Source organism: Eptesicus fuscus, chromosome 7 (genome assembly GCF_027574615.1).
Source record: "Eptesicus fuscus isolate TK198812 chromosome 7, DD_ASM_mEF_20220401, whole genome shotgun sequence".
NCBI lineage: Eukaryota > Metazoa > Chordata > Mammalia > Chiroptera > Vespertilionidae > Eptesicus > Eptesicus fuscus.
In genome coordinates, this window is record NC_072479.1 from 17692108 (window position 1) to 17710993 (window position 18886).

An 18886-nucleotide genomic window follows, 5' to 3' on the forward strand; every position below is an offset into this window, starting at 1 on the left:
ATGCTACGATGGCAGCTGGTGGAGACTTGGCACCTGAGTTGTGCCTCATCCAGGTGGAGGTGATGACTGCTCCCACCACCCCACTGCTCTGCGTTTCTCAAACTTTGGAATGCTAATCCCTGTTTGCCCCCAAAGACACTGCAGGGAAGTGTAGGACTTAGAGCTGGAGGCAACAGAGCCTGGCAGCCACGCACACAGGCCTAGGGGGTCAGGGCTATGAAATAACTGTGGTGGGTTGTAACCTGCCTTAAAAAACAAACCCCCTAAAACAAAACAAGCACCACAAAATAGAAGAGAAAATATCAGAGTGCATCGCATACAGTAAGGGTAAGGTTAGTTTCATGAGCACATAAGCATTTCTTTTGCTTCTATTATCTTTTACATAGGTCATGCTCCCCAAAGTCTTAAAGCCGTAGGATAAGGCACGCTCCTTAATCTAACCATAACAATTTCACATAATAGTTAAGCACCAAGTATGTACCAGAAACTGGGCTAATTGCTTTTCTAAATATTAATCTTTGATTCTTACAGGTATTGACATTCCTATTAAATGTATGAAAAAAGTGAGGCTCACTGAGATTAAGTGATTTGCCAAATGTTTTGTAGTCTACCAGGTTGCCATAATAAAACACCATAACTGGGTGGCTTAAGCAAGGAATTTATTTCTAATACTCAATGTTCAGATAGAGCTGGGGTCCAGCTCTGGGACTTTGGGGAAAGTGCTTTCCACTCTGCAGAATGGGGCTCTACTAGAGCTGTTCACAGCGTGGAGGTGCTGGGAGGATTGAATAGGATGATGCAGGTGGAAAGACAAGCACAGAGGAAGCCTACAGCAGCGAGCTCCGTGAAAGCTGGGCTCTCTCCACTGATGTATTCCCAGTGCCTAGAACAGCGCTGGCACTTAGTACGCGCTTAGTAAACATGGCAGAGTGGACTTTTAAATTGTCATTATTAGTGACCAGAACACCTGGCTGTCAGCGCTAGCTCTGCTCATCACCACTATGGTACCCTGAGCAAGTTCCGAACTGGGTGAGCCTGCTCCCTGCCTGTGAAATGAGGACAACAGTGACCCCGACTGTCAGGGTTGATGTGAGCATCACATGAGACAGCCACGGGAGGTCTTTATCCAGCAGAGCCTCACAAATGCTGGGCATCAACCACCGAAGAAAGCCCAGGGCTTCCTAGCCTCTCAGGGCGGGATTTTCCTAGAACAGGCAAGGTGATACTCGGCAAATGAACATTGTTCTGGGGGAGAAAGGAAGTTGGAGGCTCACCCCTATCATAGGAGCCAGGAGAACGGCCTCTGCTGTCAGGCTCCCTTATGCATCTGTGCGGAGGCGGTGATGGGCAGGGCGCTGGAACAGTGGAGGGGCACTATCTGTGACCTCCCTGTTGAGGTGCATGACGATGATATGAAGAAGGCGGAAGGGTGGGAAGCGCGCGGGGCTAGGGCAGCACCCACTGATGTAGAAGCTAGCATTGCTAGGTGTCTTAGAGGGGCTCAGTGGGGAGGACCAGCAGCTGGACTCTGGGAGGGAGCCTTCTCCTGTGGGAGGGATGCAGGGTCCTCATGGACAAGGCCCATCCTGGGGAATTCTTGTAAAGCCCCAGGGGCTTTGTGCGCTGCAGAATGTGGTGTTGTTGTGGGAGAGATGGGCCAGCAGTCTGCCCATATCTACTTCTGAGAAGATCACAGCAGGTCCAGGGCACAGATGCCAGGAACCCAGGACGGGAGACTGAGGCCTGGACGTTCAGAAACTGACCATCCCCCAGAAGGAAGATGAAACTTGGCTGAATGAGTCCCTGGGAAGCTGGTCCACGTCCACCCAGGCCCCAGGCAGGGGTATTTTTGACTCGAAGCAGGGAGAGCTGATGGGGGAAGCTGCCCTCACTGGTAGCTGCCCAGGAAACATGCCTGCTACCCATCTGCTTGCGCTCCACCCACACGCCCTTCTCACCAGTCCCAAAGGAGTGCAAACACCAACAGGCAGACTCTGAGTCCCTCTGGCTGGAAGGGACTCTGAGGATGGTCACTGCGCTTACTGCCTGTTCCCGCCTACAGGGACCCAGCACAGGCAGGACGGGCAAGGTCAGGGCCCTTCTACAGATATTTTGGCTGAGCACTTCACCACAGGCCTTGAGCCCCTTAAGCTACAGTCCTCCCTTCTCCTCGTGCCCAGTGGTGTTGTCTACACCGAGTGTCCACCTCTTCGACCTCCGCCTGAGAGTGTTCTCACCACTCTCCTGAGAATGCTCTCACCACAGCCACCAATGAACTCTGTGTGGCCAAACCCATTAACTACTTTCTAGGTCTTAAAACGCTTGATGTGTCCCTTGCCTTTAACACACTTGACCCCTCCATGATCTCCAGCTTCTATGACGCTCTTTCTCCTGGTTTTCTTCTCACCTCCCAGACTGCTCCTCCTCCAGCTCCTCTAGTTCTGGCTTGCATGGGCTCTCCTGGTTTTAGCGCCATAAGTCCTACAGCTGGGAGCCCCTCAGTTCAGGGCAAATGGGGATCATTGCCAACCCTAGACTCACCCCACTTAGTTGGGATGCTCCACGTCTCACTCTTACCTCTGCTGTCTTCTCAGAATCCATGCTCTCCCAGGGGCTGCTCACTTATTTCCATGGCTGCAACCACTGTCTGGGTGGGGATGATTCCCATCTGAGATCCAGAGTCATGAGCTAACTGCCCAATGAGCATCTCTGCTCAGATGTCTCGTGGAAACTCAAACTCACCAAGCCTACATCTGACCTGCCATTTGGTCTCCATTGCAAGGAAGAGCTCCACTATCAACCCAAGAGCTATAAACATCTATAATATAACCCATTTTCTAAACACCTCTCTCCTCTTAACCCCATCCCATTAATGACCTCATCTTGTCATTGTCCCTTGACTCTCTTTAGGTCTTTCTATCCCCACTGTGACTCGCACCGTGCAGGTTACCCACCACCTCTTGTCCTCATCAGGACAAAGTCTAGAGGGAATGTCAACAATGGTCATTCCTGTGATGGTGAGTATTATGGGTTGAATTGTGTCCCCCCCAAATTTATTGAAGTCCTAACCCTACTGTCTATGAATGTGATCTTATTTGGAAATAGAAAGTTGGCAGAATTATGATGAAGTCATTAGGTGGTCCTAATGAAGAAGAAAATGCCATGTGAAGACAAAGACACAGGAACAACATGTAAGAACAGAGCAGAGATTAGAAGAGTGATGTAGCTGCAAGTCAAGGAATACCAAAGAACACCAAGGATGGCCAGCCGCCACCAGAAGCCAGGAAGAGGCAGGGAGACATTCTACCCAGTGTCACGGAGGGAGCACAGCCCTGCTGACATATTGATTTTGGACTTCTGGCCTTCAGAGCTGTGAGAGTGTAAATTTCTGTTGTTTAGAGCCACCTGGCCTATGGTGCTTCATTATGAAAGCCCTAGCAACCTAATATAGTAAGATATGGACAATTTTAATTTTCTTATTTATACTTTTCAGTATTTTAGAGATTATTTGTACAGGATACATAAGACTTTTATGATCAGGAAAAACGTACTTGTTCTTTAAAAATAATTCTCATTCATTGAGAATCCTAAATACCCTGTTGGATTTTTCTCTGAGAATTGAACCTATCTGCACCCACACAGCTTACTGATCACATCAACATGGCTCTATTATTCCACTGTATTCATCAACACAACTTCACTATTCCAGGAAACACTTGCCTAAGAAGATACAAGTTGCAAATAAAATAAGTTTACTGTTTATTTCAGGAACTTTTCAAAATAAACCATTTAAACAAAGATCAAGTTGTTTGACTTTTTAAGAGCATCAAATGACTGTCTACTCTCCAAGACTCTTCAGAACCCTTCCCTTGCTGTATCCACCAATCCTAAACCAGTGATCCTTCCCAATCTTAACTATTTTAGTAATCTTAATGAAAGAACCTAAAAATGCAGACATATCCCATCTCTGCCTTTGCATTTCTGAGATTTTCTAGGACTTTGTCAAGGGGGTGTACCCCTTCCCATGTGAGCAGGCATCTCAGCTCTCTCCCATCGGCAGGTTGATTTGGTAGAGTTTTCAGGCCTTCTACACCTAATACATCTGAAACATTGAGTTTATCAAATGCCTTCTATGTGCAGAGACTGAGCTAAGCACTTAATATATACCATTTCAGGGTATCTGCTAAATGAACTATTACAAGATAAACTGAGGCATATTAAACTTTTTGAGTTTATTTGAGCAAAAATCAATTCAAATCAGGCAGCAGATAGAAAGGAGCTCCAAGTCCATAAAATGAAAGACTTCTATAGGCAGAAGGGAGCCAGAACAAGGAAGTTATACCAGACAAAAAAGCAGGTTAGTCGTTTCAAGGTCACTTTCTTTGAGGGGATGGCAGGGGTCCATCAGGAAGATTATTTAACTAGTGCTGATCAGGTGATTTCTGGTAGACTGGTTTAAGATTCCATTTCTGGGAGGACCAAAACTGTAATTAAGTCTCAGTTTGGTGATGTGGAGCTTAGCGTAAGCGACTCCATTTTGGAATTGTTGTCTTGGTTTTGACAAACTCTAAAAGGTTAGAAATGATCCCTGTTTTGTAGCGGGGGAGACTCAGCCTACGTAAGTGGCGTGCCTAAGGCCACACCATTAGTAACAGTGGAGCCTAGGTCCATCTGATGGCAAAGCCTGCACTCTGAGTACGCTGCCTCTACAAATGTAGTGAGATTGTAACACAACATGTATCTATTCCATGCCTGGCTATTTTTGGGAACTAACAGTACTCTGCTTCTGATTATCCTGGTAATTGCTTCAAGTGGACAGACTCCCCTCCTAGAAGACCTCACTGGTGGGTTTCCTGAGGGGAGTCGCTATAGAGACCATTCCCATCTCACACAGAGGCAGCCGCCGGCCCCCAGGACTTCTGTTTCTCTGCTCAGGCCCGAGACTGTGAGCCACGGAAGGCAAATGGGCTTCGATGGAAAACAGGCAATTATTTCAGGCAGTCACATTTCCCACAAGGCACTGGTGCAAGTTAGCAGGGAAGAAAGAGCTGGACCCTTTGTACAGCCAGCAGGAACACAAAGCTCATTGTTATGTTTATGCTTCCTTTATTCAGATGGCATGTGGTACAGACTCCATGCCAACGTGCAGACCGGATTCTTTCTTCCTCCTCAGTAGCAAATGTACAAGTTTGGTTTCAAGCAGGCAGAATGTGCCCATGGGTGGTCTTTGATTTGGAGGAAATCAACCCCAGAGTGGTGACTCACACGCAGAAAAGGTAGCTTAAGTCATTTGGTGCCAGCAGGGGTATGTGTGTGCAGAATTCACTTACCCAGAAGAAGAAGTTGAAGACAAAGAGCAAATACTTCAGGTAGACGACCAGCCAGTCATCCTGCTCAGCCTTGTAATGGGCCATGGTAGCTGGGCCTGCAAAGAAGACACACGTGCTGGGCTGGGGGTTCACAGGGAACCATCTTGTCCTTCCCAGAGCCAGAGCTCCTTGGCAAGGTGCCCCTCAGAGGGCTGACTAGCCTGTCTGGTCAGGGGAGTCTGAGGCTATGGGTGTTAAACCCGGAGCAAAAGCAGGGAAATGCAAAGGCTACTGACACATGGAGATGAGTTGGGCAGAATTGTCAAGATTTTGCTTTTATCCTTTTGACACAGGTCTAATCTATGAGTCTTCCTAAAGACTTTGTACTGGCCTTGTTGTGTTCTTATTCTCTCCCCTGTCTCATCAGGTTTGCAAGACACAAGCTTACTTGTCTTACACACACACACACACACACACACACACACACACACACACACACACACCCTATACCTGCTTTGCATCAGAATCCTGCACTCTGCATCATTTGAGTAGGATCTCTGCATGCATGGGTGAAGCATGAGCCCCAAATCACAGCATCTGTGCTGGAAAGGACTTTGACAACTGCCCAGTGCACCCCATCATTCCCTGCACCTCGACTTTCTAAATGAGGAAGCAGGTGGGCAGGCTTAGTGGTTTGGCAGGAAGAGTACAAGGGCTCTGGAGTCTGGCTCCCTGAGATCACACCTGGGTGTGCCATAAAGTGTGTGAGACTTTGGATAAGTCCTGTCCCGTGGTGTCCTCATCTGTAAATGGGGATAGTAATGATACCTACATTGCAGGGTTGTTTTGAAGATTAAGTGGGATAATCTATGAGAGGAGTTTAGCATATCTGTTAGCTATTATTATTACACGTAGCAGGGATCAGAACCCAGGACTCCAGCACTAAAATTCCTAGTCTTTGCCCCAGAACAATGCTTCCTCTCCTTGCCCTGATGCCCACTGATGGACTCTCTGGAAGCTGTGGCGTCAACTGGTGACAAAGGTGGAGAAGATTCATTGTGCCCGGGAATCCCGTTGGCTTCTCAGTAAGTGTGAACCACCGCCTGAGTGGTTTCCTCTTCTCCTCAGGGCCCTGTCCCCAGCACCTGCACACCCACGCTCACACTCACAGAGAAGTGCCCCTTAAGAAACCATCTTCCTTTAGGGAACCTCTCTTATTCTAGAACCAACAGGCATGGGTTTGGCCCATTCCCATCTCTTTTCCCTCATTCCCCACCTCCATCGGGCCCTCCTTGCCACCACCCCGCTCCTTCTCCTTGGCTGGTGCTGGCTAAGCCCAGATCACTTCCTCCTGAGCCAGTGCTCTGCCTTTTATTTCAAGCTCCAGGGCTCCTGGGACAGCGAGAGAGGAAGGGAGAAACGTAAAGGTGGCTGTCTTATTTGGCCTTTCTATTTGCAGACCTTGAAGAGGTAATTTAAGACTCTTAGTCTTCTTGTTAAAAAAAGACAAAACCCATTTTTCTCTAATTTAGTCTGAGACGCAGGCTGGTGGAAAAAAACACAAAAGGAGAAAAAAGAAGCCTATAAAAAAGTTTTAAAAAATGGTGATAGATGGGGTCAGCCAGGCGACTGCAACGGGAGCTATTACAAGGTCCTTCTGCGGAGGCCTGACCGAGCCCCTCTGGGCCGCTGGGGCCATTAGTAAAGTGCCTGTTTGGGGCCCAGCCTCTCCCCTTTGCATTCTCCCCTCCATTCGCCTGCCCCTCCCTTCCCAACCAGGGCCCGCTGGACTCATGCCACGGAACATTCTCTAGACCTGCAAGCCAAGGGGTCAGGACCCGCTAAAGGAAAATTGTATTTTTTAAAAAGGAGTTCAGACAAGATGTAACACAAAGAAACACATTTCTAATGGTACAATCCCAGCCATTAGTGGTAGAGAAGACAGAACCACAGAGTGTCAGGGTGAGGGGAAACCGCCGGGCTGACTTTACTTCAGCCTTCTGCAGAAGGAATGAGAAGTAAACACGTCTGAGTTAAGACATACATTTTTAAATGACCTCCCTGAAGTCACAGGCTAATGGTTGGTAGCAGTTTCCTATCCCTGTTGTTCAGCGCTCTTTCCCCACTGCGCCCCACGGCATGCGGGGCCCTGTGCTGGGTGGCAGAGGCCCCACAGAAGTGTCAGTGCCAGCGTGGAGCCCGATGCTGGGGTCTGAAAGCTGGCCTTGTCCTTTCCCCGAGGTGTGACCTGGGCCAAGGTACTTAATGCCCCAGTGGCCGCACTCGTGGCTTTTCTGGTCCTCTCTGCTCTTCTGCTGGTGCCCTTTTTCTTGGTGGGGTGTGGGTACCAGAACAACCATGGGCTCTGGGGGTCTTTTTTCATTTATAAACACACCATTGAATTCCAGAAAACCAAGAATCACACCTTCCCCCGGACACTGCTAAGGGGCACGCCTGCTACTCCACGCCTCTTCTGTTTCTCTTTCTCTCGTTAATGCTTTTAAAAACAAATGAGTATTTTTTATATAAATAACATTTTTAAGGTGTGAAAAAAAAAATTATCTGGAGCGCTTGTTAAAACACAGATCACTCAGCCCCAGCCTCAGGGTTTCAGATTCTAGGCTTGGGGTGGGAGCCTGGGAATTCATTCCTAGGCAGGGTCTGATTTGCCCAGGATGGAGGGATTTCTCTGAGTAAGAGACCTTCAACGTTAAGCCTGCGTAATCTTGGGCACACTGGGTGGTTGGTCAGCCTACTCCCAAAGGCTGCTGATGCGGGGGCCTGGGGACCACACTCTGAACCAGTGTTCTTCAAAGCCCCTTCTGCTTCTGCTATCCAGGACCCCGCATGTAATTATCCTCTGCAGTTAGCAGACATAACTGCCTGGGGTAGGGGTGGAGCATCACATTTAGGACAGTTCCCGATGAAATGCCAAAGATTTCCCACACAGCCTGGTAAGGCAGCCTCAGGGCGCCGGCCCCTCAGGCCAAGGCTCTGACTGCTGAACAAAGCTGGGATTCAGGACAGCCAGCAGGCTGAGGGCTGGGAACGGCAGTCGGGAGCCACACCATAGGCCATCTCAGAAAAGCAACTGCAGATGCCTTCATGGTGAAGTGATGGATCTGAGGGACTTTCATCAGGGCCGGACATGTAGAGTCATGGGCTATGGGACTTGGGCATTAGCGTCTCTTTTACTGCCCAACCCCAAGTGAACTGAATGAGTCTCACAGTGCGGAGAGGAGGAGGGACATGCAGAAAGAGCCCAGCTGGCTGGCCAGATGTGTTGGTGAGCAGAGCAGGCTGAGTCCTTTCATGGTGATGGGTGGCCCAAGTTGGGGGGTGGGTGGGGCAGGCGGGGAGTGCTTGGGAACTGACTGTATACATTGCACATGAATACAAAGCACTGTTGGCATGTGGGCCAGTCTCATCCTTTACTCATTCAACAAGCATGCTTTGAGGCCCCAGCTTGTGCCAGGAGCTGTGCTTAGAAGACTGGAGTTCATCCTTAAGGAGCTCATAGCAATGTGGTAACACAGCGGAAGTGGCATTAATTCTGCCGGGTTGGGATGGGGTGGAGGGGCAGAGAGGGGCATTTAATCTGATCCTTGAGGACAGGCAGAAAAGGAGGGAGGGATGCTCAGGCAGAGGGAACAGTGTGAGAAAAGGTCTGGAAGTATCGCTGGGCCCAGAGGCCTGGGTTGCAGAAAGACTGAAAAATCAGGTTGGGCATCCAGGGCAATCTTGTTGGCCATGTGTAGTTCAGGTTGAGGGTGCCCTGACTCTCCATTCCCTAAGCGGAGACCACCCCTTACCAGGCAGTGGTGGGGCAGGGTAGGCTCCTGGGGAGCTTAGTGATTCTAAAACAAAAGCAAAACCATGCCCCACCCCAGCCCCACCGCTTCAGTTAAAGAAGTGCCAGTTTCCACCTCTGGAAACCATCATTCAGTAAGAGGCCCTGCTGAATGATGGTCAAAAACAGCTGGAAAGGAAACAAGCCTAAGTGGTTTAATGTGTAACTTAATTTTCGCTTTTAATGGAACCTGGTTGCAGTCCTGCAAGGTGTGGTTCCGTCCCCATGCAGACAGCCTCGTCCTTCTTTGTCCTGATTTTCCTCTTATTTAATTTCCACTCTTCTGGCCCATTCCTGGTGGGGGATAGTCCATCGGAAACAGTCACAAAAGTGGAGTTTCCTCAGATCCTCCGATTGGGATAGTTGGAAGGAGCCAAAGGATCTCTAGCTCGGCCCCTTGGAGAACTGAGGGAGCTGAGTCCAGGGGCGGGGCCCACGGGGGAGTCACACTGCCCATTAGGGCAAGGCAGGGGCCTGGTCTCCTGTCACTATAACCACCAACAAGATTTTGATTGGCTAATGTATTAATAATAATAATAACAACAACAACAACAACGATTTATTAAGTGTAACTAGACACTGAGCTATATCCATTAATTAATTTAATACTTAACTTTTTTAAACCAAACTTAGGGTTTGATTGCTAACTACAGCATCATGTGGCTGAGACTGTAGGAAGAACTTGAATTAAAATTCTAGAACTAAGACTTCCAGTCTTTATGCTCTGAGATATATTTTCCTAAGTACATGACTCTATTTTTCACTTCATTTGGGAGTGCCCACATGCATTATCTGGATCAGTCAGGGCTCCCTCATAACCTTACACAAGTGGTTTGGCTTCTCCTTATTCTCTGCATTTATACATGTTTAAAGTCTTAGGGGGTTCTGCCTGTCGATGGGTATCACCCTTCGCTGTTCATCCTGGGTCCTTTGTTTTAAATTGCAGTTTGAACCATGAAATGAGGACTCCCCAGTGTTATGACAAGAATCAGTGAACAAACAAAACATCACTAGGCAGCAGGTTAGAAGATCTGGGTGTGAATACCAGTTGTCACCTACAGCAGTGTGACCCTGGGCAAGTCGCGTGACCTCTCAGGCCCTAGCTTCCTCCTCTGTATAAAGGAGCTGATGATGGTCCAGCTTTGTATCCCTTGTAGGGTGGCTGTGAGGATAAAATGGGATGGAGAATTTGTAAGAACTGTGTGCAATGCAATTTTACAGCTTCAGTGTCACACAAGGGTGAAGGGATTATTACAACCAACTCCTTAAGAGATTATTACAACCAACTCCTTAAGAATGAAGGGCAACATGTAGGTAACCCTATAGAATACACAAGTCAGAGGCCATGTATCTGAGAGCTGGGGACACAATCTCAAGGCCTCTGCACCTAATCCCACCTCCTGCTAGTAGACTCCACTTAGATGGCCACCACAGGAGATCCTATCCTCAGGTGACTATGAAGAATCCAGATGCAAAAAATCAAGACCTTACTTTAACAAAGTCGGTTGGTTCAAACAGGAAAGTCGTTTTGAAAGAGAAGGATACAAATATTAATACTATTCAATTAAGGTTAGTATTAAGATGAACTTCAAAATCATGAGAACCTATAGAGAATTATCCTATACTAGAGGCCTGGTGCACGAAATTCGTGCATGGGGGTCCCTCAGCCCAACCTGCACCCTCTACAATCCAGGAGCTCTCAGGGGATGTCCTACTGATGGCTTAGGCCCACTCCTCATGGTTCTCTGCTCTCTGTGGGGCCTGGAGGTTTCCCTGCAGCCATAGAGATGAAGCCCCCATGCCCTGCTGTCGCTCTCTGCCTGCTGCCGCCATGTGCCATGTGAAGGAAGCCCCAATGCCCTGCAGTGTGCTCTCTCTGCCAGGCCTGGGGGCTTCCCAGACACGGACACACTAAGGAAGCCCCCATGCCCTGCTGTCCAGGCTCTGTCTGCAGGGCCTGGGGGTGTTCCCACCGCCACTGCCCACTAAGGAAGCCCCCAAGCCCTGCTGTCTGGGCTCTGTCTGCCATGTCTGGGGACTTCCCTGCCACTGCCCCACTAAGGAAGCTGCCATGCCCGGCTTTGCAGGGCCTGGCGGCTTCCCAGCTGCCAAGATCAGGAAGCCACCATGCCCTGCTCTGCTGGCACTGGAGTCTTCCCGATCGCCTCAGCGACCATTGGGAAGATGCCATGCCCTGCTCCTCCGCCAGCTCTGTGTGTGCAGGGCCTGGCGTCTTCCCGATCGCTGTGGCGACCATCGGGAAGACTCCATGCCCTGCTCCTCCGCCGGCTCTGTGTGTGCAGGGCCTGGTGGCTTCCCGCTGCCGCAGCACTAAGGAAGCAACCATGCCCTGCTCTCAATGCTCTGTTTGCTGGTGGGACAGGCCAGACACTCCAGCAGCGGGGCTTAGGGGACTGGGCACCACCATCTTGTGGGTATGGGGGCCGCCATTTTTGTCGCGGAGTGATGCCTAATTTGCATATTACTCTATTATTAGATAGGATAATAAAGAGGGGATATGCAAATTGACCCTCATGCCATCACACAAGATGGCCACCCCCATGTGGTCAAAGATGGCTGCCACAAGATGGCCAGCAGGGGAGGGCAGTTAGGGGTGACCAGGCCAGCAGGGGAGGACAGTTGGGGGCGACCGGGCCATCAGGGGAGGGCAGTTGGGGGTGATCAGGCTGGCAGGGGAGGGCAGTTGGGGGCAACCATGCCAGCAGGGGAGCAGTTAGGCATTGATAAGGATGGTAGGGGAGTGGTTAGGGGGTGATCAGGCTGGCAGGCAGGCAAGCGGTTGGGAGCCAGCAGTCCCGGATTGTGAGAGGGATGTCCAACTGCTGACAGTCAGACATCCCCCGAGGGGTCCCAGATTGGAGAGAGTGCAGGTTGGGCTGAGGGACAACCCCCCCCCCCCCCAGTGTATGAATTTCATGCACCGGGCCTCTAGTATTTTCTATAAAATTGTAGAGAAATAAATTTGAAAAGCAACTGAGAGTTGAAGGGGATGTTTTCTAAGGTCATTCTGGAAACAGTGCAGGAGACACCAGAAAAGAGCTCCCTGGGTTTCTACTCACCATGTTTAAGTCTGAACCTATGAAAATATATTTGAACTATTATTTTTCCTAATCTACTTTCTCTTTTTCATTCATCATCATCTTACTTTCTAGGCTTTATTTCACCTAAAGTATCCTCCAAAATGTAATTTTTTGGTAGGTTGGCTCAAGGTATATTTGAAAGGCTTCTAAACTCTCATGCATTGACTACCTGGAATTTTCCAGTTTTTAATGGCATTTTGCTTGAAAATGTGACAAAAATCACTTTAGTTAAATAAATCTTTCTTGAAAGGTAGACATAACTGAATGTTATCGCTCATTTGTATTTTAGTGTGATTTAAATCAGATGATTTCCTGATTTTCTAACCTTTCAAAATTTAATAAACACACAGTAAAGTATAGAAATTTTAAGTGTACAGCTTGATGATCTCTTTCAAAGTTAATATATGTATTTTAAGGTTATATATTTCCCTCTGAATACTGCTTTGGCTGCTTTCTAAACATTTTGTTTTGTTGTATTTTCACTATTTATTTCAAAGTATTTTCTAATTCCTATTCCAATTTATTTTTTTTAATCTAAGATTATGTGTGAATTGCTTAATTTTCAAACATTTTGGAAATGTTTCAGTTGTCTTTTTCTTGCTGATTTCTGGCTTGATTCTACTATTGCTGAAGAATATGCTCTATATGATTTCAGTCATTTGAAATTTGTTGAGACTTGCTTTATGCCTCAGAAAATAGTTTCTTCTAGTGACTATGTCATGTAAATTGAAAAGAATGTTTATTCTCCAGTTTTATTAATCATGCTACTAAAACATATATTCCTACTGAAGAAAAATAGATTTAAAAAGAGGTTAAAGGCAAGAGTTATAGTGAACATTAAGCACCTCATCTCAACACAGCAAGGCACTGCAAAAGGAGCGGTGGGGCTGGGAGGAGGTGCTCAACGGCAGGGCTGCAGCCTGGGAACCCTTGGCTGGGTAGGTGGGACTCCCTGCGGCTGCATCTGAGGGCCTCTGCCATCAAAGTTGGGCTAAGGTGGTCATTAAGCCAGACGATGTTAAATGTCAGCCTTACCTACTCCTTCCCCCCACTTTGACTTAAGGAGGACTGGGCTTGCACCCAGAGACCTGGGTCCTGGTCCCTTTTCTGCTTCTAACTTGCTCTGTGACTCTGGGCCTCAGTTTCTCTCATCTACAAAACTGGAATAACTCTACCTCCCTTGCTGGGTTGGGTAAAGACATGGCTCCCTTTTAGGACTTAGAGCTGGCATGGTAATTTCTGACAACTTCTGCATCATCTAAGGCTCTGTGTACATTATCATGTGCCTAGGAATAACAATGGCTAATACTTATTGATCATGTGCCTTGTGTCAGATATATACGGTTCTAAGCACTTTGTAAGTATTATTACTCCTTCAATCCTTACCATAACCCATGAACAGGCATGGCCACCACCCCCACGCTACAGATGAGGAAAGGGAGACAGTTTATAGAGTTTGCTGAGGCCACGCTGTCAGTAAGCCAGGCAGGATTCAGAGTCAGGCAGTCTGGTTTCAAAGTGGACTCTCTGCGGGGGACCATGTGTTCCAGTTTGGCCCCAACTGCCAGTTTCTCCAGGACAGTCCCAACTTAAACCTACTGTCTTGGCATGATTATTGTGGTGACCCTTTTCACTTAAAAAGTATCCTGGTTTGGATGTCCCATCCTGGCTCTTCACCACTATGTTATACTGCTTGTCACGATATTCAGTATTCCTCAGCCTCTGAATCTTTCTGCCCCACCTCCCCTCTATACGCTGTAGGTTTCTGCAACCCACTTCCTGCTCTTACACAGAGGGTCACCAATACCCCCATTCATTAAGCCTAAAGCATTTGCCTTAACTATATTACTTGCTAAAACATGAGCTCCGTTCTGAAAAGTGGACATCCACCACAGCTTCGGGTGCATGGGTGTCAGATGTTGAGTGAAAGAATGAACTGATGATCACGTGCACTAACGAGCCATGTGAAAAGCACCTGCCTCTTTAAGAGTTGTCCCCGGGACACCTAAGTTAAAGGTGATCAAAAGGAGACAAGCCGAACGTATCACTTCTGCAGCCTGAACTTAGGGAAGGCGGAGGACGGTTCTGTGTGGGCGGTTTGGCAGGGGCACCAGCAATGCCACCAGCGGGGCCTCCAGGAAGCCTTGTACAGGCAGCCCAGGAAGATCCGCTTATCGTTTTCTCCCAGAGCTTTCTCGGCCTCGCTCACCCATTTTCTTCGTCTTTCAATTCCGGCCTCAGGTGAGAAACACAGACCCCTGTCCCTGGTACACCAAACTAGAAAATCCTTGTGGAAATAAACAATGAGGCACAAATGGGAAGAGGACAGTCAGGTGCTTCCTAGAGTCAGACTTCTGAAGAAACCACCCGGGGGGGGGGGCAGCTTCGACAGGCATTGACAATGAACATGCATCTGCCCCTTCTCCAAGCCCCACATCCTCTTTGCCCACCTTTGCTCCAGCCCTTAAAGATGGCTCCCAGCAGAGGCCGAGAAAGCCAGGAGCCACCACAGCGGATCTCAGCGCTGAGACACACAGTGGCCTCCTCCCCCTCCTCCTGCAGATGCTCAGCATGACGGGCTGCAGAGCTGTGAGAGACGGCGTGTGTGTGCGCGCTGGATCTGGAAATAGCTAATTGAATAAACAAACGCCGGATCCAAGGGAGGCAGGTCATTCTGCCTCTGTTCCAGAAACATTTGACTTCCTAGTCACGGAGACAAGGTGTGTTAGGGTCCTGAGAATCCATCTCTGGCCCCAGAGCCTCTCTCAGACTCTGGCTGGCAGGTGGACACCCCATCACCGTGCAGGGTCAGCAGAGGTGATGCCTCATCGGGCCAGGTCTCTCATTTAGTGCCTCAGTGACTCAGTGAGGCAGGTGCTTTCCCCTCTATTTTATACTTGAGGAGTCTGAGCTCCTCTGGCAGACCCAGGGATGAAGCCCTGGTGTCGCAGTGTCCTAGTCAACGCCTCGCCGGTCTGTCTTTTACCAGGATTTGAGGAGACAAGTCATTTCCATCTAGAGTTGATTTCGCTGCCCAGGGGAGGTTCTTAGAGCGCTGACTGCTCCTGAGAAACCTCTCAAACAAGGATGGAGGCTGCAGTGGTGGCCCGTTCAGGCTGAGCTCAGGATCTGCAAGGCGAGGAGCAGCAGCAGCAGGAAGGTCCCAGAGCCCAGGTGTTCAGGTTCAGCAGAGAGGTGGCAGGTGGGGATGAGCCAAAGATGGTGTTGTCACATCACTCAACTCCAGGGGGCGCTGTACACTCTGATGGGATTGGCTGCCCTTGGAATTGTGCACAGCTGCGCCCAGAATTGTGCAGGGCATAGTCTACAGAGGTGTGCACAGTTGCTAACTTAACTAGCTGTTTTCCTTCTCTCTCCCTCATTTCCAGTAAACCAGAAGCCTTACCACCTATCCTCCCTACCGGGCCTGGGTGCCTTTCTTCTGATGGGGTTGGCTGGGTGAAACTCTGGCTTTTTTTGGAAGTTGCCAAGCAGGGACTTGGCAGCACAATATGCAGTGATGAGCAGGTAAGGAGGGTGTTCACAGGTTGGGCTGCCCAAACCCAGTGAGGGTGGGCAGACATTTGGGGCCTGTACACTTGATAAAAAAGCCGGTGGATTATTTTAAATATATAAGCCTTAACTGAGATCTGTAGGTAGATATCCTCCCCATTTTTCTAGAGGATGGGAGGTGCATTAAAACTTAAGTTTGACTCATAAGGTATAGCTGAGACTGCTAGTGATTTACCAAAGTTGTTCTTCCCTTTCTCCGTTATAAGGAAGTTGTAGTTGGGCACATGGCCGCCTAACAAGCAGCTAAGAGCATGGGGTTTTCATTTTGACCAACTGGGTCTCAAAAACATCTTTAAAAAAGAATGCATTGCCTAATATACTTAACTGCTCCCGCTAAAACCAGCATAATTGTAGAGAAGAATACAGTCTATAATTTTCCCCACACTCAGAGATGGAGCTGTATGATAATTTCCCCCATCTTCTTGAATGAATGGATCTATCATTTCCACCGAGGAAGACCTGCTCTTTTCATCACCCACGTGGAGACACGTGCACAAGGCCCTGTCCAGGTGGGAGCTGCTTGGTCCTCACCCTGGGACCCAGGTGAGGGAAGAGCACTGAGGGCCGTCTTCCCTTCCATGTTCCCAAGGAGAGGAATTGCCAAAGTGATGCTGAGGGAGCCCACCAACAGACGGGGTGCATCGGCAGGCAGACCGTGGGACAGGCGGAGGCCCAGGGGCCAGGGGGTCTGATTCAGGATTTCCCTCTCTACTTGCCAGCACCTTGGGCAAGTCACTGCCCCTCTCTGAGCCTCCGTTTATTTATCGACACAATGAGAAAGCGATATTCTACCAGTATATTCTTTCACATATATTTTTTGATGCTCACATGAGGATATGTTTATTGACTTGAGAGAGGGATGGGGGAGAGGGACAAGAGGGGGGGAGAGATTTGTTGTTCAACTTATTTATGCATTCATTGGTTATTTCTTGTATGTGCCCTGACTCGGTATTGAACCTGCAACCTTGGCATATTGGGACGATGCTCTAACCCCGTGGTCGGCAAACTGCGGCTCGCGAGCCACATGCGGCTCTTTGGCTCCTTGAGTGTGGCTCTTCCACAAAATACCACGGCCTGGGCGAGTCTATTTTGAAGAAGTGGCGTTAGAAGAAGTTTAAGTTTAAAAAATTTGGCTCCCAAAAGAAATTTCAATCGTTGCACTGTTGATATTTGGCTCTGTTGACTAATGAGTTTGCCGACCACTGCTCTAATCAACTGAGCTACCCAGCCAAGGACCGACTCATTTTTTTGAACATGGCATCTGCCCTGGGCAAGTGGGCAGAGCCGTGTCCCTCCCACTGACCAGGAATGGCAGCCCCTGCACGCTGACACGTGGTTTGCTATTTCTGTCCTCTCCAGGCTTTAGCTCACTGGTTATTTGCACCAATGATGAGAATAATTAAAATAATAATGATAGAATTATTATAGTAGTTCTGACCATAAGTAAGAGGTGGGTACTCTTAGGATCCCGTCACAGATAAGGAAACTTATTCAAGGACACGCAGCCTGTCTGGAATGCAAGTCCACCCACAGCCACTCCCTGTGCTGCTCCAGAGGAGCCTCCCCGGCTTCAGATTGCCTGGCAGACCGTCCTGCCCCGGTTCCTGGTGCCCGTCTGCCTCCTAGGAACATGTCCAGTTTGGCTGCTGCCAGGCCAGTGCAGGAGGCTGGGCTGCCTGCCAGGTTCTGTCATTGCATCAGGCTTCTCTGGTCAGTGCCCAGCTCCCAGTTACGATGAGAACCACCTCTGTCCAGGGAGTTCTGGCACAGCTGAGCCTGCTCTGTGCCCTCGGCCAGGGCCAGGGAACACGGGGGCATGTGGTCTGGTCCCAGCTTCCACCTTCCTCCCAAGGCAGCTCCTAGCATGTTCGACCCACACTGTGGACAACAGCTTTCCAGACCCCGTGCTCAGCCAGGGAAACTGGGCTGTGTCTTTGGAAGCTGCACCGGACCTCAGGGTCTGAGTCCACGTGACCACACCAAGGCAAAAGGCTGCTGACTGCACACAGGCCCTGCGGAGGAGGCCAGTCAGGGGCACCCTGTCCAGGCGGTTCTGCTCCAGCCCTCTCCGGTGCAGTTAGGGTGGAAGCAGGTCTTCCCTGCCACTCTGCTACGGCGCGCCCCCGCGCCCCCCCCCCGGGGTGGTCAGCCAACAACGGCATGCTAGTGCCTTGCAGGAATTATAGAAGGCCGAGAGGCTGGGTGCCCATGACCCTGAGAGTGGAGGGAAAAGCTCCAAACACCACAGTCCCCCAGTGAGCCAGGCAGATGCAGGAGACACTCTGGGCCCAGGCCCACCCCTGTCCCACAAGCCTGGATTCAGGACTCAGGCCGGGGCTGGGGCCCAAGGGTCATCTGTTCTGAGGGGCCAGGGTGTGTGGTCACTGGTGTGTACATGTGAGAAGGGAAGGCTCCTTAAAGCAGTCCAGAGGTTGTGGGAGGCACTCCAGGCCCCAGATCAACAATGATCCCAGCTCTCAGGCTCAATAAGGACTCACCATGAACTTGACCCAGGGGACCCAGGTGCTCAGATGCAGGAGCCCAACCACACTGCCCCCACTCCCAGGGCGGGATCCCAGCTGAGTACAAGCTCCTCAGAGCAGCCCCTCCCCAGGTCCACAGCTATAGCAACTGTCTGCTGGATGCAGCAGTTTCTGGGAGCTGCCTGGGAAATGGTGCTGCTGGAGCAGAGAGGACACCCATGAGCTTCGGGGAAGAGGTCCTTATAGGATGGCTGATGCACAATCCTGAGTGCAGGCTGGGGAGGGGGAGGGGGGGACTTTTCTCCTGCCACCATCCTGCAAGGAGGGCGGGGGGAGGAAGAGGAGGAGTCAGAGTGAGCTGGGAGTGAACATATATGAGGGAAAAACTGTCACCCTTACCAGCTGTGTGACTTTGGGTGAGTCATCTAACAAGAGGGCAAGGACTCCCACAGAGTGACCCCGAAGGCCAGTAGTGCTGGTTGACCACGCAGCCTGCGTGCCCAGCCCACCAGCAGCAGCAGGCTCCATGGGGGATGAGGGCAGGCACCAGCCAGGCGGGAGGAGCTGTGC

The 18886-nt window shown here is 49.7% G+C and overlaps 1 protein-coding gene across 1 annotated transcript in view; it reads right to left on the bottom strand.

Moving 5' to 3' along the window:
* The window catches only part of TSPAN11 (tetraspanin 11), a 54181-nt gene that overhangs the window by 26998 nt on the left and 8297 nt on the right, over positions 1-18886 (bottom strand). The window contains exon 2 of the mRNA XM_008143739.3: positions 5331-5425. Within this exon, the coding sequence (XP_008141961.2) occupies positions 5331-5425 (95 nt within the window). The remainder of the gene's footprint in view (positions 1-5330; positions 5426-18886) is intronic.